The 26323-nt window shown below is 45.5% G+C and overlaps 2 protein-coding genes across 2 annotated transcripts in view; one reads left to right on the top strand and one right to left on the bottom strand.

Moving 5' to 3' along the window:
- The window catches only part of LOC137535882 (uncharacterized), a 192438-nt gene extending 176994 nt beyond the window's left edge, over positions 1-15444 (top strand). The window contains 7 exon segments of the mRNA XM_068257760.1: positions 1944-2021; positions 5242-5361; positions 5648-5782; positions 5868-5991; positions 6513-6610; positions 6722-7607; positions 13074-15444. Of these exon segments, the coding sequence (XP_068113861.1) occupies positions 1944-2021; positions 5242-5361; positions 5648-5782; positions 5868-5991; positions 6513-6610; positions 6722-7607; positions 13074-14107 (2475 nt within the window). The 3' untranslated portion in view covers positions 14108-15444.
- LOC137537252 (uncharacterized) overlaps positions 1-26323 on the bottom strand; it is a 1269057-nt gene that overhangs the window by 670133 nt on the left and 572601 nt on the right. The window lies entirely within an intron of this gene.

The following is a 26323-nucleotide window of genomic DNA, read 5'->3' as shown; positions in this document are numbered from 1 at the left end:
AGAGTGATAGCCTGCACTTTTGCATTGTTGTCTCAATACAAATGGTCAATATACTCAGAGCTTTAATAACTCTGTCTATGCTTTCCATTCCTAAAGGCGATTTGCCTAATGCTGACTTGCTGAGACCCGGTTGGTCCCAGATTTATGTTTTGTTTTGTTATTTGTTTTGTTCTTGTTGAATTTGTATATCAATTATCATAATACATCTAGTCCCGAAGTGGACATACCCATAATTGCTGTAATGTTTACTGTTAAACCAATAAAACTTCTTTGAAACTAAAAAATGTTTTATGTATTTCTTTTCAATTCACGGAGTACAATTCATTTTTCTGATTGATTGTAACATTTCAAAAAATCTGACTGATGCGTCACACACGTTACATTTTTTCCCAATTATGAAAAAAAAAATTGCATCTATAATTCAAGAAATTGACAATCTACCCTACACCATTCACATTTCATAAATATTGATGAGAAAAATCCAACACTTCTGATTTGGCTTTTATTGAAAAAAAAAAAATAGAAATTTGATCAGAAATCTTGAATAAATTAAAAGAAAAAAAGTTCTGTACAATCATTTTTATGGAATTGTTGTAAAATCGGAACATTTTTTTATTGTATAGTGTGTGGCGACCTTTAGTCCGTTAGGCCTTGTTCACATCATAAATCGCAATCGATGACGCAGCATTTTGCGATTTTGTGCACAATTTCTGTAGCGACTGCCGGTGCTTACCTGCGTGGTATTGTTTTTGTAAAGCTCTTTTCTGAGCGCTTTTGCTGAGTGATTCATTTTTTCCCTTCATGACATCAGTCTCTTTCCCCTGAAAATGAATAAATACAATGCATTTATTCCTGAAAGCGCTGGGGAAATTGCTGTACAAAGCACATTGCGATTTCCCTATACTTTCCATTGCGCAAAAACACTCAGAAAATGGTACAGGCAGCGCTTTGGTGAGCGGATCAGAATTGAACCGCTCATATCTGAGCACTCTCATAGGGAATCATTGCACAAGCACTTTTAGGGCAATTTTGAAAATCACCGGTGCTTAAAAACAAACAAAAGTGCCCTTAGTGCAATCAAATCTGTATTAATTGTTATTATTTTGTATTTATATAGTGCCAACATCTTCCGCAGCGCTGTACAGAGTATATATAGTCTTGTCACTAACTGTCCCTCAGAGGCGCTCGCCGCTCACAATCTAATTCCCTACCATAGTCCTATGGCTTTATTGTGTAGTGTATGTGTTGCAGTCTAGGGCCAATTTAAGGGGGAGCCAATTAACCTATCCATATGTTTTTGGGATGCGGGAGGAAATCAGAGTGCCCAGAGAAAACCCACGCAGACACGGGGAGAACATACAAACTCCTTGCAGATTCTGACCTAGATGGAATACAAACCGGGGTCCCAGTGCTGCAAGGCAAGAACGCTAATCGCTATGCCACCGTGCAGCCCATGGGGGCCTCCTGATGGACATCTACAGGTGTTCTGTGTTTCACATCCATATGCTACAGACATGTAAAGACATTTTAGTACATAACTACTTCTGCCTGCAGAGGACATCTATAGACGTTATTTTCTCCCCCACATTACTGAGCCACGGACAGGTAAAGGTGTTTTATATAAAGTTTTGCCTCAGAGACATTTCTTACTTTACATGCAATTCTGACAACTGACCACTAGATGGCAGCAGAGTTCTATTTAATAACGTCTGTGTATTTTGCAGCCTTATGTTCACCATATAATTGTGATCTGAATATTTCCCTGTGTACAGAGGTATAAATCTCCTATACATCTGATAACTGCCCACACTACATGACTCTACATAGTAAGGGCAGATAGTACTATGTATGGATACCTCTTGCCAGTCGCCAAAATGGCGACCCCAGCCTCACATAGCATGTATGATGTCATGATGCCACGCCCACTGCCTGCCATTTCCCAGAAGTCCCTGAGACTGAGAGTGTGTGCTGTACACATGGCAGATGCAGAGGTGCCCAATCATGTGATTCCATTATTACAGGTAAGGCTGATTCCTTTATCACCCGCACCCCAGCACCTTCTACTCCTGATGGACATTATAGCACACCTGAAGTGACAGTGATATGGAGGCATATGTATTTCCTTGAACCACTTGGGGACTTTAGTGTTAAACCCCCTAAAGACCAGGTCAGTTTTTGCTTAATTGGTCACTGCAGCTGCAGGGCCGCACAACTCAGCACACAAGAGATTCCCCTCCCTTTTCTCCCCACTAATAGGCTTCAGCCTATGAGAGCCGATCGCTGTCCTGTGTCCCAGGGGGACAGGCATGTCACACGGCTGTCCCCAGTACAGTGTTGCTGTAGTTAGCAGCGCTGTATACAGTAATTAGACGGCGGTGTTACCATCTAGCAGTCTTTGAGCAGCAGTCGTGGAGAAGCACGCGCAATCTCCTGCAAACCACTGCTCTTACGCCAATCGGCATTAGGCGGTCCTGGGGCTGCCGCTGTGGCTACACCCATCGGCGTGACGCGGTCAGAAAGCAGTTAAACAAGGCAAGCAGAGGCATGACTACAAATTATGAGGCCCCTCCCAATGCTCACACCCCTTCCCTTGCCTCCCCTCGGTGCATTTCATGGCCTGGGGGCCCATCTCACAAGAGTCATGAAACAAGTGTGGCCATCCTGATCGTCACACCCATAACCAGTGTAGCCACAAACACCCCTGATCTGTAGTATAGTCCCCTGTACTGGAGGAGGGGAAGGGTAGTAGTTGGGGCGGAGCTAGTCTACTTTAGGGGATCCAGCAGGAAACCTCATAGGGAAATCTAGCTAACATGATTGGGTGGACGGCATGCTCTTGAACTTCTAGGTTTCAGATAGGTTGTAATAAACTACACCCACCCTATTCAGCCAATCACAATGCTTCGTACGGGAAAGGGTGCTGTGATTGGAAAACTGTTCCCTATGAGCTTTCCTGCTGGGTCCCCTAAAGTAGACTAGCTCTGTGGGGCCCCCCTGCGATCGAAGGGGCTGCTCCTCTCTAGTTATTACCCTTATGCACCATTCCCCACCCTTCCCCAGTATAGCCATGTCCCCCCTGTGTCCCCCAGCATTGCCATTATCCCCCAGTATATAATGTCCCCCACCCCAGTAATGCCATTTCTTTCGCAGTATAGCCATGTCCCCCGTATTGCCATTATTCTCCAGTATGTAATGTCCCCCACCCCAGTAATGCCATTACTCCCCCAGTATAGCCATGTCCCCCCGTGTCCCCCAGCATTGCCATTATCCTCCAGTATATAATGTCCCCCACCCCAGTAATGTCATTTCTTTCCCAGTATAGCCATGTACCCCCTGTGTGCCCCAGTATTGCCATTATCCCCCAGTATATAATGTCCCCCACCCCAGTAATGCCATTTCTTTCCCAGTATAGCCATGTCCCCCCGTGTCCCCCCGTATTGCCATTATTCTCCAGTATGTAATGTCCCCCACCCCAGTAATGCCATTTCTCCCCCAGTATAGCCATGTCCTCCTAGTGTCCCCCAGCATTGCCATTATCCTCCAGTATGTAATGTCCCCCACCCCAGTAATGCAATTTCTCCCCCAGTATAGCCATGTCCTCCCTGTGTCCCCCAGCATTGCCATTATCCTGCAGTATGTAATATCCCCCACCCCAGTAATGCCATTTCTTTCCCAGTATAGCCATGTCCCACTGTGTCCCCCAGCATTGCCATTATCCTCCAGTATGTAATGTCCCCACCCCAGTAATGCCATTTCTTTCCCAGTATAGCCATGTCCCACTGTGTCCCCCAGCATTGCCATTATCCTCCAGTATGTAATGTCCCCACCCCAGTAATGCCATTTCTCCCCCAGTATAGCCATGTCCCTCCTGTGTCCCCCAGCATTGCTAGTGTCCTCCAGTATGTAATGTCCCGCACCCCAGTAATGCCATTTCTCCCCCAGTATAGCCATGTCCTCCCTGTGTCCCCATGTCCCCAGCATTGCCATTATCCTCCAGTATGTAATGTCCCTCACCCCAGTAATGCCATTTCTCCCCCAGTATAGCCATGTCCCCCAGCATTGCCATTATCCTCCAGTATGTAATGTCCCCCGCCCCAGTAATGCCATTTCTTTCCCAGTATAGCCATGTCCCCCCTGTGTCCCCCAGCATTGCCAGTATCCTCCAGTATGTAATGTCCCCCACCCCAGTAATGCCATTTCTCCCCCAGTATAGCCATGCCCCCCTGTGTCCCCCAGCATTGCCATTATCCTCCAGTATGTAATGTCCCCCACCCCAGTAATGACATTTCTTTCCCAGTACAGCCATGTTCCCCTGTGTCCCTCAGCATTGCCATTATCCTCCCGTATGTAATGTCCCCACCCCAGTAATGCCATTTCTCCCCCAGTATAGCCATGTGTCCCCTGTGTCCCCCAGCATTGCCATTATCCTCCAGTATGTAATGTCCCCCACCCCAGTAATGTCATTTCTCCCCCAGTATAGCCATGCCCACACTCCAATGTTGCTCCTTCCCCCACCTCTAGGCAGAGTAGTAATAGGAAGGATTACATTGGTTTATAGCTAGCTGTTGTAGTGTGCTCCAGTCCTCTGCTCCCATTAGCCTCAGTCTCTGCCTCTCCTCATATCCTCATCCATCTACCACTACCAGCACTGCTGTAACATCACATGAATGGTAACAGTGGGAGGGGGATGTGAGGAGAGAAGGCCAGCTGGAGAGGAGGCAGAGGGAGGACAGGACTGCAGCACGCTGTGAGTATAGTGCACAGGTAGCTATAAACCAGCTTATTATGCTTTCCTGCAATACTCTGCATGACCCCACCACCCACAAGTGACAGCAATGGGGAGTAATGGGGGAGGGGGATCCTGTATCGCGTACGATAGATTTCGCTGCCGGGAGACTTGGGCGCAGGATACAGCCGGTATGGCTTATCCTGCTGCTGCACAAGTTCCCAGCGACGTTAATTACTATTCCCCCTCCAGGTCCACATGGATGGTGGGAAATGCAATAATTTGGCTTCCAGCAATTGCTGGAGGCTGAATTATAGTGTTTTATAAGTAACTCCAGCTCCGTCTTCTAATGGCGCTGAAGTTACTCACTGTGTAATAATTCCTATTATGGTCTATGGTGGCGCCGGCTCCGCCCAAGTCTCCTGCGCTGGATTGCCAGTGTTCGCCTGTATCTGTAGTTTCACCACTGACAACTGTGGAATCTGGATCACCCTCCCATTATTATCTATCCAAAGGCAGCAGCATCCCGTACAGATCACATGACCACATCACTGAGGATGGAGGAGGACCAGAGTCACATGACCGAGAGGATATTCAACCTCACCCTGGAGATCTTCTGTCTGCTGACTGGAGAGGTGAGGGGGATTCTGGGAGGTCACATGACATCACTCTTATCACTATGAATAAAGCACACTTGACCAGAGTGGTGAGGAGGATTCTGGGAGGTCATATGACAGCACTCTTATCTCTATTAATTAAACAAAACACAACACTGACTGGAGAGGTGAGGGGGATTCTGGGAGGTCATCTGATGTCACTCTTATGTCACTCTTATCTTTATGAAAAATACACAACACTGACTGGAGAGGGGAGGAGGATTCTGTGAGGTCATGTGACAATAATGTTGGTCTTTCTATACAGAAATTTCCTCCAGTGAAGTCTGGTGATCATGTGACCATCACAGTGCCCCCACCTCACTCCCTGATATCTAACGGACACAACAACAACAAGATTCTGGATGTCATCAGGAGGATGATAGAGCTGCTGATGGGAAAGGTGAGCAGTGCTGGGAATTATGGGACATTGTTCAGTTACAGTAAGGGGTGTATCAGGGCGGTGACTGTATAATTATGTTTGTCAGGTTCCTATGAAATGCCAGGATGTCGCCATCTATTTCTCCATGGAGGAAGAGCAGTGTATACAAGGACACAAGGACCCCTACAAGGACGCCATGATAGAGAATCAGTCGCCCCTCACATCACCGGGTAAGAGGAGACTTTAATTTCTTCTAAATGAGAGCACAGTATGGAGGGTCCCCTATATCCCCCATCATCTGATAAACACATAGAGACAATGTATTCAGTCAGTGTGTGTGTTTCCTACAGATATATCCAGTAACAGCAACCCACCAGAGAGATGTACAGGTCCTCTTTATTCCCAGGATTGTCCACCTAGATCCCCCATCATCTGATAAACACATACAGACAATGTATTCAGTCAGTGTGTGTGTTTCCTACAGATGTATCCAGTAACCAAAACCCACCAGAGAGATGTACAGGTCCTCTTTATTCCCAGGATTGTCCACCTAGATCCCCCATCATCTGATAATCACATAGAGACAATGTATTCAGTCAGTGTGTGTGTTTCCTACAGATGTATCCAGTAACAGAAACCCACCAGAGAGGTGTACAGGTCCTCTTTATTCCCAGTTTGTCCACCTAGATCCCCCATCATCTGATAAACACATAGAGACAATGTATTCAGTCAGTGTGTGTGTTTCCTACAGATGTATCCAGTAACAGAAACCCACCAGAGAGATGTACAGGTCCTCTTTATTCCCAGGATTGTCCACAAGAAGTTCCCACTACCCCCCACCATTATCAGGTAGGTCGGATGAGGGTCATCAGTGACTCTGTACTGTATGACATTGTTTCCTTCTGTGAATGCCATTATCTGTTTTCACATTTTACATTTTCTCTCATTCTGAGCACTTAGTGTGGAGAACTGATACATGGAAGTGCTGCTGTGCTTAAAGAGGAAGAAGAAGAGACATATGTGAGGAGTGATCAGCAGTCTATGGAGGAGGGTGACATGATGGGGATAATTAAAGAGGAAGAAGAAGAGACATATGTGAGGAGTGATCAGCAGTCTATGGAGGGGGTTGGCATGATGAGGACAAGTAAAGAGGAAGAAGAAGAGACGTATGTGAGGAGTGATCAGCAGTCTGTGGAGGGGGGTGACATGATGAGGACAAGTAAAGAGGAAGAAGAAGAGACGTATGTGAGGAGTGATCAGCAGTCTATGGAGGAGAGTGACATGATGAGGACAAGTAAAGAGGAAGAAGAAGAGACATATATGAGGAGTGATCAGCAGTCTATGGAGGAGGGTGACATGATGGGGACAAGTAAAGAGGAAGAAGAGACATATGTGAGGAGTGATCAGCAGTCTATGGAGGAGGGTGACATGATGAGGACAATTAAAGAGGAAGAAGAGGAGACGTATGTGAGGAGTGATCAGCAGTGTATAGAGGAGGGTGACAGGATGAGGACAAGTAAAGAGGAAGAAGAAAAGATGTATGTGAGGAGTGATCAGCAGTATATGGAGGAGGGTGGCATGATGGGGACAAGTAAAGAGGAAGAAGAGATGTATGTGAGGAGTGATCAGCAGTCTATGGAGGAGGAGGACATGATGAGGGCAAGTAAAGAGGAAGAAGAAGAGACGTATGTGAGGAGTGATCAGCAGTCTATGGAGGAGGGTGACATGATGAGGGCAAGTAAAGAGGAAGAAGAGGAGACGTATGTGAGGAGTGATCAGCAGTCTGTGGAGAAGGGAGACATGATGGGGACAACTATAGAGGATCCTTTTACAGAGCGCAAAACAAGTGAGTAAACAATATTAATTATTTTTTTTTATTAGTTATTATGACCATGGCCTCAATTCACTAAGCTTTATCAAACACTTTATCGAACGTTTGACAATTTGCCTAATGGGTAAAATCTAATTTTGAATTCACTAAGGTGTTATATATTTATCGAATGTTTTATTGATAAAACATTCAATAAATATATAACACCTTAGTGAATTCAAAATTAGATTTTACCCATTAGGTAAATTGTCAAACGTTCGATAAAGTGTTTGATAAAGCTTAGTGAATTGAGGCCCGTGTCACTGCTCACAGACTGGCCATATTAAGGGTTATACTAAATACTCATGTTAGGTTTTTGTCATCTAAAACAGTTATTCTTGATTTTGTTTTGTCTTGTACTGTACAGTCACATAAGACACTTTGGGGCTCATTCATAAAGTATTAGCACATTCGGTAATGCAGAAAACAGCTGACTTTACCGAGCACTTAGGAAAATGTTGATTCATAAAGGCTGTTACCGCATGAAAAGCTGACGTTATCGAGCAGTGAGGAATATTACTGACTTATGCAGTAAATACCTCAACACATGTCAGTAAATGTCAATACATAAAAGATAGAACATGTGGATAGGTCATCACCTCTGGTGTGGTGATTGGTGAAATGAGAGCGGAGACTGAGATACTGGGGGAAGCCAGCGTGACTCAGACAAGCAGAGAGGCATAAGCTGTGACTGACAGGAGCAAAAGCCAATAGAAACAGCCCCTGTCTCCTGTGAGTCGGGATAGGACCCGAAGCCTCCTCTGGCAGATCCTGCTTTTCTACCCCCAGGCAGTGAGCAGAGAGAACGGAAGAAAATAAGTTTCCCCTGTCTCCCTTCAGCAGTTTAACCTCTTCTGTTTCTGTTTGAAGATGCAGAGTAGCTAGTGGGGAAATCATCTAAGCAGGGCATGTGTAAAGTCTCCTGGGAGTTCATCTAAGCTGTGGCAAAAAAATAAAATGTTAAGAAAGACTAATAGACAGATTCAGAGTGGGCAGAGGCAGTATAACAAACAGTGTAGCAAAACATGTACATCTAAAGCAGTGATGGCTAACCTTGGCACTCCAGCTGTGACAAAACTACTCATCCCATCATGCCTCTGCCTCCCTGTGTTATGCTTAGAGCTATCAGGGTATTGCAATGCCTCATGGGACTTGTAGTTCCACCACAGCTGGAGTGCCAAGGTTAGCCATCACTGATCTAAAGGGATGTCAGGATGCCTCTTACTATTGTAATGCTGTCTCTGCACAGAGTTTTGTCTAATGAAACCAGTACATTACCGAACTTCTACCTCACCTGTGAACGTTGTTATGAATTAGCACACAAAAGTCTAAAATACAGAATGTGGCGATTTACCGAGCACTTCACATTTACCGCACTGTGCTCTATGAACTGAGGCCTTAGTGTTATTTGTTCTGTAATAATCTGATAATGGGCACTGTACATTACTGTACACAGATTGGTCACAGTAGGGGTGACTTAGTGTTACTGGCCTGTAATAATCTGATAATGGTCACTGTACATTACTGTACACAGATTGGTCACAGTAGGGGTGACTTAGTGTTACCGGCCTTTAATAAGCTGATAATGGTCACTGTACATTACTATACACAGATTGGTCACAGTAGGGGTGACTTAGTGTTACCGGCCTGAAATAAGCTGATAATGGTCACTGTACATTACTGTACACAGACTGGTCACAGTAGTGGTGACTTAGTGTTACTGGCCTGTAATAAGCTGATAATGGTCATTGTACATTACTGTACACAGATTGGTCACAGTAGGGGTGACTTAGTGTTACTGGCCTGTAATAAGCTGATAATGGTCACTGTACATTACTGTACACAGATTGGTCACAGTAGGGGTGACTTAGTGTTACCGGCCTGTAATAAGCTGATAATGGTCACTGTACATTACTGTACACAGATCGGTCACAGTAGGGAGACTTAGTGTTACTGGCCTGTAATAAGCTGATAATGGTCACTGTACATTACTGTACACAGATTGGTCACAGTAGGGGGTGACTTAGTGTTACCGGCCTATAATAAGCTGATAATGGTCACTGTACATTATTGTACACAGATTGGTCACAGGGAGGGGGGGGGAGATTGTGTTACTGGCCTGTAATAAGCTGATAATGGTCACTATACATTATTGTACACAGATTGGTCATGGGGGGGGGGGGGGGGGGGGGAGACTGGATTGGACCCAGTATGGGGTAACTTAGTGTTACTGGCCTGTAATAATCTGATAATAATGACTGTACACAGATCAGTCACAGTAGGGAGACTTAGTGTTACTGGCCTGTAATAAGCTGATAATGGTCACTGTACATTACTGTACACAGATTGGTCACAGTAGGGGGAGGGGACTTAGTGTTACTGCCCTGTAATAAGCTGATAATGGTCACTGTACATTACTGAACACAGATTTTTCACAGTAGGAGGGGCTTAGTGTTACTGACCTGTAATAAGCTGATAATGGTCACTGTACATTACTGTACGCAGACTGGTCACAGTAGGGGTGACTTAGTGTTACCAGCCTTTAATAAGCTGATAATGGTCACTGTACATTACTGTACACAGATTGGTCACAGTAGGGGTGACTTAGTGTTACTGGCCTGTAATAAGCTGATAATGGTCACTGTACTGTACACAGATTGGTCACAGTAGGGGGGGGGGGGGGACTTAGTGTTACTGGCCTGCAATAAGCTGATAATGGTCACTGTACATTACCGTACACAGATTGGTCACAGTAGGGGTGACTTAGTGTTACTGGCATGTAATAAGCTGATAATGGTCACTGTACACTACTGTACACAGATTGGTCACAGTAGGGGTGACTTAGTGTTACCAGCCTGTAATAAACTGATAATGGTCACTGTACATTACTGTACACAGAGCCCAGTATAGGGTGATTTAGTGTTACCGGCCTGTAATAATCTGATAATGATGACTGTACACAGATTGGTCACAGTAGGGGTGACTTAGTGTTACTGGCCTGTAATAATAGCTGATAATGGTCACTGTACATTACTGTACACAGATTGGTCACAGTAGGGGTGAATTAGTGTTACTGGCCTGTAATAGGGCTGATAATGGTCACTGTACATTACTGTACACAGACTGGTCACAGTAGGGGTGACTTAGTGTTACTGGCCTGTAATAAGCTGATAATGGTCACTACATTACTGTACACAGATTGGTCACAGTAGGGATGACTTAGTGTTACCAGCCTGTAATAAGCTGATAATGGTCACTGTACATTACGGTACACAGATTGGTCACAATAGGGGTGACTTAGTGTTACCGGCCTGTAATAAGCTGATAATGGTCACTGTACATTACTGTACACAGATTGGTCACAGTAGGGGTGACTTAGTGTTACCGGCCTGTAATAAGCTGATAATGGTCACTATACATTATTGTACACAGATTGGTCATGGGGGGGGGGGGGGAGACTGGATTGGACCCAGTATGGGGTGACTTAGTGTTACTGGCCTGTAATAATAGCTGATAATGGTCACTGTACATTACTGTACACAGATTGGTCACAGTAGGGGTGAATTAGTGTTACTGGCCTGTAATAAGCTGATAATGGTCACTGTACATTACTGTACACAGATTGGTCACAGTAGGGGTGACTTAGTGTTACTGGCCTGTAATAAGTTGATAATGGTCTCTGTATATTACTGTACACAGATTGGTACACAGTAGGGAGGAGCTTACTGTTACCAGCCTGTAATAAGCTGATAATGGTCATTGTATATTACTGTACACAGATTGGTCACAGTAGGAGGTGACTTAGTGTTTCTGGCCTGTAATAAGCTGATAATGGTTACTGTACATTACTGTACACAGACTGGTCACAGTTGGGGGCGACAAAGTGCTACTGGCGGAACAAGAGAGAGATAAAGGGACATTACAAGGGACATATGAGTGACACGAGGAAACAATGGTAATAAGAATGTGTAAATGACACCACATTGTGTTGCAAACAAAGAACAAGCTGGCCCTTTAAAGGGGAATTGTTTTTCGAAGGGGGTAGGAGGCGCCGTATAGTATATTCGGGGTTCCCTTTATACAAAGAGACTCCGCTTGGTGAATGGTTAAGAGGATTTATTTAGCACAATAGACAACGCGTTTCGCGGTCCAAGCCGCTTCCTCAGGTCGATTACAGGTGCTTATGAGAGAGCCCGGATAGCCTGAGCGCCTTTAAAGGGGAACTTCAGCCTAAACAAACATACTGTCATCAAGTTACATTAGTTATTTTAATTAGAATAGATAGGTAATATAATCTCTTACCCACCCTGTTTTAAAAGAACAGGCAAAGGTTTGTGATTCATGGGGGCTGCCATCTTTGTCATGGGGGCAGCCATCTTTTTGGTTGAAAGGAGGTGACGAGCAGGAGACACAACTATCCTGTGTCCTGATTACCCCTCCCAGCTGCACACGCTAGGCTTTAAATGTCAAATTCAAAATGTAAAAAAAAAAAAAAAAAAAAAAATTGCACCAAAACAGCAGAACAAGAACAATAAAATCAGAAATCCCATCATGCTTTGCACAACATCAGGGGAAAAAAGCCCGGGCAGTTTTCTTCTGTGCAGCTAAAAATGAGGCTTGTATAAGAGAAACAAAGTTCTGATGCTGTGAAACTGTTAAATAAACAGAAAGCCTTTTCAGTCCTGCTGAGTCGATTTTTAGTCCGGAGGTTCACTTTAAGAACCGCACCACAACTAAATAAGTCAAATCAAAAATAGCCTTTATTAGTATAATGTTATGACAGGATTAAAAACGTATTAAAAATAATAACACCTGGATGGCAAAGGCTCGATGAATCCAATACTATTATGCTCCATATAGAATATATCTCGTACAGTATGACAGGTAATACATCCAAAGGGACAAACACAACTCCTGCCCTGGGGCGCAAGGTAAAGATGAATGAGGGGCAGTGCTAGAGGTAGGAGAGTTTCTGCAGGACAAGGGACCGTGCACACTAAAGAGGTGGAAAAGAAAGTGCCAATAGAGGAGTAGCGGACCGGACACTGCCGGAAGAGGAGAATCGCCCAAAGCGGAGAGGAAAAGAATGGCACTGCAGTGATATAATCAGGGACGTAGAACCGCCAAACAATTGTGTAAGTGTGCGCTTACCGGTAAGGAGATGAGAGAGGAGCGCGAGCCACCAGTGTGATCACCAAGGTGCTGACTGCTTTCCATGTATGGCCAATGCTGTAGCTGTAGGGAGGGTCAGTGACATGCAAATAACTGTGACTTGTATGCTAATTATATGCAACGTTATGCAGCTGCTGCATTTAGTTTGTTTCTGATCTGCATAAACTTTGCAACAACTTAGAATTATCAGCAGCTCACTGACCATCACTAATAATTGCTCCTACCCTCAGAATTCTCTAACAGGAAGTGATGATGTTTCTCTATTTGCAGGGCGGAGTCCCGGCATCAGGAACCTCTCAGAGACTCGTCTCTCTGTATCCACAGACTGTACAACGGATGATGATGTCATTGGACAAGAGTCTCCTGCAGATATCCTGGTGACCCCAAATATTCCCCCAGACTCTCCTCACCTGTCTAACCCTGAGGGGCCTCCTACCCAGCACAGATCTCTCACTGCTGGAGGGTCTTATTCCTGTTCCACGTGTGGGAAATGTTTTGTATGGAAATCATATCTTGTTAGACATGAGAGATCTCACACTAGTGAGAAGCCCTATTCATGTGCTGAGTGTGGGAAATGTTTTGTGAGTAAATCACAACTTGTCAGACATGAGAGATCTCATACTGGTGAGAAACCCTATTCATGTGCTGAGTGTGGGAAATGGTTTGCTTATAAATCATATCTTGTCACACATGAGAGATCTCACACTGGTGAGAAGCCCTATTCATGTGCTGAGTGTGGGAAATGTTTTGCTTATAAATCACTTTTTGTCATACATGAGAAATCTCACACTGGTGAGAAGCCCTATTCATGTGCTGAGTGTGGGAAACGTTTTTGGTATAAATCACAGCTTGTCACACATGAGAGATCTCATACTGGTGAGAAGCCCTATTCATGTGCTGAGTGTGGGAAATGTTTTGCTTATAAATCTCTTCTTGTCATACATGAGAGAACTCACACTGGTGAGAAGCCCTATTCATGTGCTGAGTGTGGGAAATGTTTTGGGCATAAAGCAACTCTTGTCACACATGAGAGATCCCACACTGGTGAGAAGCCCTATTCATGTGCTGAGTGTGGGAAATGTTTTGGGCATAAATCACATCTTGTCCAGCATGAGAGTACTCACACTGGTGAGAAGCCCTATTCATGTGCTGAGTGTGGGAAATGTTTTGTATGTAAATCACATCTTGTCATACATGAGAGAACTCACACTGGTGAGAAGCCCTATTCATGTGCTGAGTGTGGGAAATGTTTTGGGCATAAATCCCATCTTGCCAGACATGAGAGATCTCACACAATGTGTTGATAAATGCTCTTTTCTAATCTTTCATTTATGCTAGATGCACATGGCAGCGTATTGCATAGAATCCTGAGGACTCTCTCATGCTGCTTAGTGCATTGCTGTGTAAAGCCCCTGAGCTGAGGTGACATGATGAGATAAACACTGGTACATGTAGTACATAAAATGTAGGTGAATTTTCACGTTTCACAGATAGACCCAGGAAGGATCTCTATGCGGGATTCTGGCACAAGCTAGTGCAGAGTGTGATAATATGCAGCTCACTGTCAGTCATCACTGTGACTGGCTCCTCCTCCTTTATAGAATTTTATAGGTAACCTTATGGATCTGTATTGTTACGCCCTCACAGAGGAAGACTGGCAGCTATTTTACCTGATAATACTATAAATGTGATAGCAGCAAAAGGTCTCGCTTACCAAGAAAGGTTAGATAAACTGGGTTTATTTAGTCTAGAGAAAAGACGCCTTAGAGGAGATCTAATTAACATGTATAAATACATCAGAGGGCAATATAATAGCTTGGCGGATGAGCTTTTTGTCCCTAGGCTTCTCAAAGGACTAGAGGACATGATCTGCGCATGGAGGAAAAACGTTTTAGCCATTTATTTAGGAAAGGGTTCTTTACAGTAAGAGTGATTAAGATGTGGAATGCATTGGCACAGGAAGTCGTTATGGCAAACTCTATACCTGCATTTAAATGGGCTGTGGAAAGAATTATTAAGATTTATAATTAATCTTATGGTATATTTTTTATATAGTCTCACGTGGCTATAAGAATCACATTTATATAATCAGACCAGTGTGCTAGAATGACATTTTAAATAATGAGTTATCACAATATCACTGAATATATGTTATATATGTTTTTGAAGCATTTTACTGTGCACAGTTTATTATGTCCTTTGCAGTGGAATTCCAGAACGACCTCCCTTCCCCCTCGTGTCATGTTGTACTAGGCACAAAGAAACAACTCTTTGAGAAGCAGTTTGAACCAGATTCTGAGGGCAGGTCTGACTTTGAGAAACGAAACAAGGAACTGACTTCAGAAGACTTCCTCCAAAGTTGACTTTCACTTTCATGGAGGACAGAGAGAAGTCAAGTAACCCCGCCCAAGAAAGGAGGACTGAGTCACCTTGATATGATGCTGATTGGACACTTACCAGAAAGAACTGCCTGAAAGGAGGAATATTTTATCATATTAGTTAGGGTTTAAAAGGACTCTGCACACCAGGAGAAAGCCACTTTCTCCTGCTGAGCTGAGCTGTGTTAGCTGCGGGTTCTATATGCTGGCTGTGAGAAAGTCCTCGGCTGAGTAAATAAAGATTTCATTTTCATTGGCACGAATTGGAGACGTCTCATGTTGTAAGTTAATTTTCCTTTAACATCTGATCCTATTTCGAACCGGGAACCTATCGTCACAAAGAATTGAGGCCTAGGAGCGCGCTTGTGACTGGCGAACAATCTAATAGCAGGCCAGTGAAAGTCCACCGGGGTAAATATTCCCTTCCAAAAGGTGGCCAAACACAACTAGGTCTCATGTCCTTGTGACATACGGTTTATTTCGAACCGTGAGACTTCTTCAGCCAAGGTCGGTGAAATCGCCTGCTTAGGATTCTAAAACAAAGTTCTCAGGTGTCCTGAAAGCTTCTTAATTGTAAGTACTACCTTTTATTTCTGTAACTTCTCATACACAGGGCTGCGCAAAATTAGAGTATAAGTTTTGATGTGTTGTTATATTGTTTTGCATGACACAATCTGTGGTCAGTTTCCTAAGCTACCGTGTGCATTGTAAGTTCTTGTAATAGAACACAGCCGCGTAACAGGCAGTAATATCGGAGTGGATCTAGATCACAGGTTGTTTCTGTACTTCAGTCAGTGTCAGCCCCACACAGAGGTTCATCACGTTGAGTGTTGTTCGGTCTCAGCTGCAGCCCTCGAGGTGCCTTAGCAGGAACGTTTCCATCTTAGTGCAGGCACTCTGCCTCAGCGGGAATTGTAAGATCTTTGCGCTGTAAATGCAGGAATTGTTACATCTTTGTGCATAGAAGGCAGTACATTTTCCGGGAGGGGACCGCAGGGCATTGTAAATCCAACAATAAGTGAGTGAACGGGATTGAAACAGCAGGAATTGTTACATCATAGTGCTGTACATAGATCAATGGGGCAAGGTACAAGCAAAATTATGGCCACTAATGATGAATGTGTTATGCGCAGAAAAAGTAAAAACTGGGTAAAATATTGCAGCCTGTGGAGAAGTAAATATGGGTTTTCAGGGCATCTGCACCCTGAGGGGTGCAAAAAACAAAACAAAACTTGTTTCTCAAATTAAATGTGATGCTCAGGGTAACGTGATTTTAGAAAAGCAATATGGTTTACCAGAGGCTCAAAGATGGCTACTAGAGGCATATACGAGGAGGGGCCAAGTCTTAACATATTGGTTAGGAACGGAGAACAAAGACTTGGAGGAGGTACCATGTCCTGCATGTCAGGTTCCTCAGAACCCTCCCCAAGACCAAACCAAGCCCCTCCCACGAAAGGTGGATGGGGCCTCTCAGACATATGAGGTGAAAGATAATACAAACGGATTAGACATAGATGAGCTACTGGATAAAGTGATGGAGGTTTTCAGTAAATATAGAGGTATAGCTCCCCCTGCTGCCGAAGCAACAGATTCCTCATATGAACAGCTTAAGATTGCTATCCGTGAAGTTTTGACTGAAGGGATATGCAAGTGTGTCACACAGTATGTGGTGGATCATAGAATTTGCGGACCGAGTGATTTTAAGGGAAGAAAGCTGCTGCATATGTTTGATTTCAACAAGGATGAAAGTAATTGTTATGTGAATGGTGGTAGCCGCCACACGCGCTCAGAAAAACGCAGATCTAAAGAATACGAAGGTCGCAGAGAATGTTTTGAATGTGGTTTGAAAGGTCACCTGGCCCGACAGTGCCCCCAGAGGGCTCGAGGTCCACAGTGACGAGGTGTGGGTAAGGGTACCGCAGTTGTGGAAAATCACTGCAACCTTGAGGTCACCCTAGTAAAAAGGCAAATGTGTAAGTGAATTTATTGATGGACATGAGAATGTCAAAATAGAATGTTACAGTGTGGTATTAAAAGGATTGTGTAAGAGATGTGAAGCTGGGAATTCAGGAGCTCTGAAATCTAAATGACTAGAGCCCTGGAAGGTATATGTATCCAACAGAGGGAGAGGAGGGGGGCTACAGGAGAGATTTCCCCCACCAGTACAAGTTATGAGCTGCTGTTTGTTTGCTTGTCTGTAAAAGTTTTATAATCGGTTTGTCTGATGTTTTGCCTAGAGATTGGAGATTTAAAAGCAATTCTTGCTGCCTGCAGTTGTCTGTCTGTGAATGTCGGTTACTTTGAATGTGTTTGTAATGTTAAATTCTGTAAAATTCGAGTGGAGTTTTTGTCTGGGATCTGTGTGAAAGTATGGGTTATGCCCACATTTCTGAGGAGGGGGCAAGAAGCCTCATGGACTACTGATCACAGCTAGATGGTGGATTGTGTGTGTGTGTGTGTGTACAGGCAGAACAGAGTGATTTAAAAGAATGCATGTAGCAAGATAAGAGGTTTGTTTGAAAGAAATATATATATATTGTGAAACCCAGAAAGCGGGATATATATATATATAAAAAAAAAAGAAACCCCGCAAATATGATGATTTTCTTTCTTTTTTCTGGGAACAATTGATTGCTGTATTACTGTGGAATATGGGTCATTGTCATCGACTGATTGATTGTTTGATGTCACATGATTAAATGTTTTTTTTATAATTTATGGGTATGTTAGAAGAAATTAAGTACAATGACTTTGATAGAAATATTTTGACTACAATGCCTTGTCTAATGGCGAACTGCGGAGAGGGATGCATGACTGTAGTTCTCATCCAAGAGCCCGCCACCAGCCACACCCCACCCCCATCAACCCCACCCCCACCAGCCCAACCCCACCAGATCCATCCATCCAACCCCCCCCCCCTTTTTCTGCCCCGCCTATGCTGCACAGCCAGTTTGCTTGGGCACCTACGTATCATTGTCCAAAGCCGCACCACCCTGGCCCCCTGCACCTTTGTTTGTTTTTTGTTGTTGTTTATTGACCAGAGGATGTTTTTCCCCGTCCGCATCTGCGCGGTGACTTTTCCGCAGAGGAATTAACAAATCTTTGCGGATAAGTTCTATGTGCACAGGAGGGAATAAACCGACAACTAAGCTGGTCTTACAGTAGTGAGCTGAAGAACATCGTAGAATAGATAAGCTTCTTTCTGCGTCTTTGCTCAAGCTGTGTGTTTTATCGCTTTCCCTACGCCCGCCTGTTATATGGGATTCCGTCCCCCACTGTTTTTACTGACAGTCTGTATGCCTTCCCAGTGGCGGACACAGCCAGCAGTGGGCCCCTGTGCAAAATATTGGCAAAAAATGGGTGTGGACAGAACCTGCGACGCGCAGCGCCGCGGCAAAAAATGGGCGTGGCAATAACCGGATAAGGGCGGAGCTAACTGTAATTTAAAGTGATCCCGGGGTGAGAGTGATATGGAGGCTGCCATATTTATTTCCTTTTAAACAATACTAGTTCCCTGGCGGCCCTGCTGATCTATTTGGCTGCAGTAATAAACTGAATTACACCAGCAACAAGCATGCAGCTAATCTTCTCAGTTCTGACAATATTGTCAGAAACCCCTGACCTGCTGCATGCTTGTTCAGGGTCTATGGTTGAAAGAATTAGAGGCAGAGGACCAACACGGCAACCAGACAACTGGTATTGCTTAAAAGGAGATAAATATGGCAGCCTCAATATTATTCTCACCTCGGGTTCCCTTGAAAAGTGCAGCGCAAAGACAGAGGGCCCAAGTCTTGGTGACCCTTTCCCCAGAAAATTCACATAATTGTGCAGGTTTTCTCAAGAAAATACACATAATGTGAGCAGATTTGCCCAGAAAATACATTCAATCATGTCGGCATATTTGCCCTGAAAATACATTCAATCATGTCGGCAGATATGCCCAGAAAATACGTGCAATGATGTCGGCAGATATGCCCAGAAAATACGTGCAATGATGTCGGCAGATATGCCCAGAAAATACGTGCAATGATGTCGGCAGATATGGCCAGAAAATACGTGCAATCATGTCGGCAGATATGCCCAGAAAATACGTGCAATAATGTCGGCAGATATGCCCAGAAAATACGTGCAATCATGTCGGCAGATTTGCCCAGAAAATACGTGCAATCATGTCAGCAGATTTGCCCAGAAAACACATGCAATCATGTAGCAAATTTGCCCAGAACATACATGCAATCATGTGGCAGACCTGCCCAGAACATACACGCAATCATGTAGCAGACCTGCCCAGAACATACACCTGCTAAAATAAATAATAAAAAAACCATTTACTCACCTGCAGCAGCAGACCTCCTGTCCCAGCCTCCATCCGGCGCGCAGCTCCCATGGGTGGTTGGGTGGATAGGTAGCCTGGTGGGTGAGTGGGTAGGTAGCCTGGTGGGTAGGTAGGTAGGCAGCCGGGTGGGTAGGTAGGTAGCCCTTAGCCGGGTGGGTAGGTAGCCTGGTGGGTGGCTGGGTAGCCGGGTGGGTGGGTAGCCTGGTGGGTGGCTGGGTAGGCGGGTGGGTAGGTAGCCTGGTGGGTAGGTGGGTGGGTAGGTAGCTGGGTGGGTGGGTAGGTAGGTAGCCTGGTGGGTTGGTAGGTAGCCGGGTGGGTGGTTAGGTAGCCGGGTAGGTAGCCGGGTGGGTGGTTAGGTAGCCTGGTAGGTAGCCGGGTGGGTGGTTAGGTAGCCGGGTGGGTGGTTGGGTAGCCGGGTGGGTAGGTAGCCAGGTGGTTGGTTAGGTAGCCGGGTGGGTAGGTAGCCGGGTGGGTGGTTAGGTAGCCGGGTAGGTAGCCGGGTGGGTGGTTGGGTAGCCGGGTGGGTAGGTAGCCGGGTGGTTGGTTAGGTAGCCGGGTAGGTATCCAGGTGGGTAGGTAGCCGGCACGGTGGTTAGGTAGCCGGGTAGGTAGCCGGGTGGGTGGGTAGCCGGGTGGGTGGTTAGGTAGCCGGGTGGGTGGGTAGCCGGGTGGGTGGTTAGGTAGCCGGGTGGGTGGTTAGGTAGCCGGGTGGGTAGGTAGGAGGGTGGGTGGTTAGGTAGCCGGGTAGGTAACCGAATGGGTGTGTAGGTATCCGGGTGGGTGGTTAGGTAGCCGGGTGGGTAGGTAGCCGGGTGGGTGGTTAGGTAGCCGGGTGCGTAGGTAGCCGGCAGGGTGGTTAGGTAACCGGGTAGGTATCCGGGTGGGTAGCCGGGTGGGTGGTTAGGTAGCCGGGTGGTTAGGTAGCCGGGTGGGTGGGTAGCCGGGTGGGTGGTTAGGTAGCCGGGTAGGTAGCCGGGTGGGTGTGTAGGTAGCCGGGTGGGTAGGTAGCCGGGTGGGAGGTTAGGTAGCCGGGTGGGTGTGTAGGTATCCGGGTGGGTAGGTAGCCGGGTGGGTGGTTAGGTAGCCGGGTGCGTAGGTAGCCGGCAGGGTGGTTAGGTAACCGGGTGGGTAGCCGGGTGGGTGGTTAGGTAGCCGGGTGGGTGGGTAGCCGGGTGGGTGGTTAGGTAGCCGGGTGGGTGTGTAGGTATCCGGGTGGGTAGGTAGCCGGGTGGGTAGATAGCCGGGTGGGTGGTTAGGTAGCCGGGTGGGTGGTTAGGTAGCCGGGTGGGTGGTTAGGTAGCCGGGTGGGTGGTTAGGTAGCCGGGTGGGTAGGTAGTCGGGTGGGTGGTTAGGTAGCCAGGTGGGTGTGTAGGTATCCGGGTGGTTAGGTAGCCGAGTGGGTAGGTAGCCGGCAGAGTGGTTAGGTAGCTGGGTGGGTGGTTAGGTAGCCGGGTGGGTAAGGTAGCCGGGTGGGTGGGTAGCTATCCGGGTGGGGAGCCCGACTCCTATCCTCCCTCCCTCACCTCGGGGGGCCCCCCTCCCGGTATGCGCGGCGGCCGGCGGGAGAGCAGAAAATACAGGAAGTCTCCGGCCGGGGCTGCAGCTGCCGCTTGGTCTCCAACTTTGTATACTGCTCGCTACTTCCTGGTTTAGTAGCGAGCAGAGATACAGAGTTGAAGACAGGGGAGACCAAGCGGCAGCTGCCTCTAGCGTCTGCTGCAGCCCTGGCCGGAGACTTCCTGTATTTTCCGCTCTCCCGCCGCATGAGGGGGGGCCGAGGTGAGGGGGGAGGACAGGAGTCGGGGCACCCCAGGTTAAAAAAAATAAAAAGTAGAATTAAAAAAAACCCCAGCAATACTTAATGGGCCCCCTGAAGCAGGGGAACTTCAGGGGCCCTCGTGCGGCGGATGTTCTCCGGGCTCCCACAACACTGGCCTTTCACATGTGTGCAACTTCCCAGTCCCCTCATCTTCCGTGGCAACAACTTGGCAGTCCTGACGTCTACAACTACAGCTCCCTCTGCTGACTTACAGTCTAAGACTTTACTTACAGGTCGCTCTGTACACTGCTGACCTACTAACCTTCCTTTGACTGACTCTGTTCAATTGTTTTGTGGTTATGACACATGAGTCTTACATGTGTCAACAGGAGGGATGGGGGATGGTGGCTAAATTAGAATAAAACTACATGGGAACATTTGAGGTATTGTAAGAGGGCGCACATGGGCCTTCCGAGTCCATATTAATTAAAGATCCAGAGCCACAGCTTACTACGAACATTCACATGAAGCTTCGGTGGTTTTGAAATAAAAGAAATGTTGTTTGAATCTTGGTCAAGAAGAACGCTTAGCGGTCATTTCCTTTTAAAACAGTAGCTAGATCTAATATGTTCTTGATAGTTAGCACCACGGGGTAAAGAGGGGCGGAAATTTGAGATCCTGAGGTGACGGGAACATTTGCTTGAGCCTCAGTGCGACCACGATCTCAAAGGCTGTGGGAAGATATTAGAAGATTCTTCCTAAGGCACAGGTGTAGTTCTTTATCTTGAACCATGGTGAAAAGGAGATAAAAAAGGGGAACAGATACCTAAAAGGCTACATAGGGGAAGTTGGGTTAAAACCATAGCATTTTAAAGGGAAAAAGAAGAAGAAGAAGAGCTCTGGAATGACAATGACAATGACTGAACGACCTCCATTGAACAGCAATGACAGGATAGACAAAGAGACTACTGACCCATCCCCATCGGACAGTATTAACAAGATGAACGTGACTAGTAATAAGGCTCTAGTGACCGGTGGAATTTTTAATTTTTGGATTACTTTGGCAACTTTTACTGCAAACCAAATGAATGTGTCTGACTGTATTGTGTGTGCAGCGGTTAGACCGCAGATTGCTCTGGTACCAGTAGTGGCGAGTGGAGCTGAATTAGAATGTATGATACAAAGTATGATAAGTGTGAGCCAACCACGGAACTGTACCACAGAGAGAGCCCGTATGAAGGTACCAGGCACGCCGCAGCGTGCATTTGCTACAGCCAGCAATCTTACGTACTATAATAGGTCTGCCCCTAGTAACCATCCAATGACTAAGTATTGTGGAGGTAACAAATGATAAAGGGTTGAGCCTAGGAACAAAATGGCAGTTAGAAGATACTTGGTGGACTTGTGAACCTAACAAAGCAGAATCATCATTGCCACCAGAATGGAAAGGGTTGTGTGCCCCCGTCTGGATGATAGAACATGCAACTATATTGCCCTATGAGTCTTTTAAAATTTTGGTGGATAAAAAGGTACACCGGAGTAAAAGGGAGGCACCAAAAGGGAGTTTGGACCCACATGTGTATATTGATGCGATAGGGGTCCCCAGAGGGGTGCCAGATGAATTCAAGGCTAGGAACCAAATTGCTGCAGGGTTTGAGTCAATTTTCCTATGGCCAACAGTTAACAAAAATGTGGATTGGATTAATTATATTTACTACAATCAGCAAAGATTTGTTAATTATACTAGAGATGCTATCGAAGGTTTGGCAGAGCAACTGAAAGCAACATCATTAACAGCATTGCAGAATAGAATTGCATTAGATATGCTGTTGGCAGAAAAAGGGGGTGTATGTGCATTTTTTGGGGAACAATGTTGTACCTACATTCCAGATAATACGTCCCCTGATGGAAAAGTGACAGTGGCTCTTCAGCAGTTAAGAGATCTATCTGAAGAGCTGAAACGAAACTCAGGTGTTTCAAACCCAATAACAGACTGGTTACAGAACTGGTTTGGAAGCTGGACCTCATTTTTTCAGAGTTTTGGTATCGCATTCCTAACTGTTCTTATGGTTTTGTTCCTTCTAGCCCGCTGTATTTTTCCAATGCTGAGAACATTTTTTGCAAGATTGATAGATAAGCATATGAGTACTACTATGTATGCAGCCTTAGCGCAGCATGATGAAGGATCATACAGTGATCTGGGAGGAGATTATGATGGCATGCTGGAGGGGGATGGCCAGGCCAACGTGTGAGGCAATCACTCCAGCTCACGGCCAGAGCCTGATTTTTGTTTTTGGTCATTTCACTTCTATGCCCTGACTTGCTGTAGTGCATACCCATTTGCAGCAAAGGGGAATAGAAGGCCATGTTTGCTTGAGTCTCCAATCCCTGTAGTGGAGACACATTTGCAGATACCCGAGGCTTAAGCAAGCATGAGCACAGAAATGTGAATGTAAATACTTTTTATATATAAAATCAAGCCACAACCCACATTATTAATTATAAACAGGAGGGAAATGTGGAAAGAATTTAAGATTTATAATTAATCACATGGTATATTTTTTATATTCTTACGTGGCTATAAGAACCACATTCATATAATCAGACCAGTGTGTTAGAGTGACACTTTAAATAAAATGATCATTATTATTATTACCTTAAGAGTTATCACAATATCACTGAATATATGTTATATATGTTTTTGAACCATTTACTGTGCACAGCTTATTATGTCCTTTGCAGTGGAATTCCAGTTTTCCAGAGGACAAAGGAGCAATCTGAAAGGGCAGTTTGAACCAGTTCTCCGAGGGCAGGCCTGACTTTGAGAAACGAAACTTGAAGCTGACTTCAGAAGACTTCCTCCAAAGTTGACTTTCACTTTCATGGAGGACAGAGAGAAGTCAAGTAACCCTGCCCAAAAAGGAGGACTCAGTCACCTTGATATGATGCTGATTGGACACTTACCAGAAAGAACTTCCCAAAAGGAGGAATATTTTATCATATTAATTAGGGTTTAAAAGACTGCACATCAGGGAAATTTCACTTTCTCCTGCTGAGCTGAGCTGTGTTAGCTGCGGTTTCTATATGCTGGCTGTGAGAAAGTCCTCGGCTGAGTAAATAAAGATTTCTATGTTTTTGGCAAATATGGAGAAGTCTCATTGAGTAAGATCATTTTATTTTGACAACATCCACTTTCAAAAAATGTAGATTAGAATTAGCACATAATTTGCATCTGTTTTGTATTCGAGGCATGTAATTAGTTCCAGAGGGGCTCTGCATTGCCCCTGTAGGCTTACAATTCAGGTGCATCCTTGAGCACTGTCACTTTTTTTGTCTGTTTATAATCCCCACATGTATGATGGCTACCATAAACCAGATTCCCAGTAATCATAAGAATGATGTAAAAGTGAAACGCTTATTTAAAGGGACACTTAAGTCAAACAAAAAAAATGAGTTTTACTCACCTGGGGCTTCCAATAGCCCCCTGCAGCTGTCCGGTGCCCTCGCCGTCTCCCTCCGATCCCCCTGGCCCCGCCGGCAGCCACTTCCTGTTTCGGTGACAGGAGCTGACAGGCTGGGGATGCGAGTGATTCTACGCATTCCTGGCCACAATAGCGCCATCTATGCTGCTATAGCATATATCATATACCATATAGCAGCATAGAGGGTGTTAATGTGTCTGGGAACGCGAAGAATCACTCGCGTCCCCAGCCTGTCAGCTCCTGTCACCGAAACAGGAAGTGGCGGGGTCAGGAGGATCGAAGGGAGACAGCGAGGGCACCGGACAGCTGCAGGGGGCTATTGGAAGCCCTAGGTGAGTAAAACTCTTTTTTTTTTTTTTGACTTAAGTGTCCCTTTAAGCAAGAGGGGTTCATGGTCTCCAATCTGTAAATCAATTTCCCCTCTGTATGAAGGATGAGCCCCTCAAGGTTCCCCCCTCGCCTTTTCCTCCTGACTTGCTGCACTCCAAAAAAAGCAAATATTAAATCTCTGTGTCTTATGCATCGTCTTCATTTGTTTTGCTGCAGTGGTCTCCTTGTAATGTTTATGTTCCTGGATCCTAGCTTCCATAGCTCTCCTGGGATTTCTCACCGAAAGTTTCCTGCATGGGCATTCTGCACAATAAACTACCCCCTCTGTGTTGCAGTTTATGAAAGCTGGGATCCTAAATGTTCCTATATTTTTGCTGTCGGTGGAGGATCCGGGCTTTTTTCACAAAGTCACATGCGGTACAGTTGCCACAACTGAACATTTCCGTTGGTGGGGGTGGGGGATGGGGGGTGTTACCTGGTAAGTGCAGCTCCATGTGGTCGGAATGGTGGAAAGTCACTATGTACCAGCATATCCTTCAGATTTTTTGCTTTTCCTGATGCTTCTATATGATATATCTCTGCATGTTTTCCTTCAGTAAAGAGTCCTAACTTGTTATACTGGATGCCTATCTGCCTGTACAGAATACTAAGCTCCAACACATTTAAGGGTCCAGAATGCTCATTCTCCCAATGTAACAACACATTTTTCTCAGTAGGTTTGTGGAAAATATGTGTTCTGAGGTTCATGCTATCATCAATGGTTATAGGAAGAACTAAAAAGTTTATAGATTGATTTTGGATGTCAGCGGTGAAGAACATTCCAATGCCATCTGTATTAAGGCATGTGACAAAATCCTCAAAAAGATCTTTAGGATCTTCCCACAAGATGAGTCCATCGTCTATATATCGTCGCCAAAATAATATGTGTGTAACAAACTTAACTGGTGTGGTCTCTGCAAGCTGCTCTGATAGTGTTGAACAGCTGGAAATAGTTTTCTCTTCCTCTTTGGTCACACCTCCCCGGCTCCCCTGTAGACGTGAGTCAGCATGTTGGCATCCCCGGTTCCTCTGTAGACGTGAGCCGGCACCGCGCATCCTCCCAAGACCCTGGGCGAATGCGCACAACCCGTGGCAGCCTTTATAGGCTAAGAAGACGGGTGTGAGACCGGTCAGCTGACTAGGAGCAGGATTCTGATTGGCTGGCAGTTTGAGGGTGTGCTGCACTTTCCCTGTGT

This window comes from Hyperolius riggenbachi, chromosome 10 (assembly GCF_040937935.1).
Source record: "Hyperolius riggenbachi isolate aHypRig1 chromosome 10, aHypRig1.pri, whole genome shotgun sequence".
Classification (NCBI taxonomy): domain Eukaryota; kingdom Metazoa; phylum Chordata; class Amphibia; order Anura; family Hyperoliidae; genus Hyperolius; species Hyperolius riggenbachi.
Note: the sequence above shows the minus strand (reverse complement) of the source record. Positions and strands in the feature narration are given on the sequence as shown.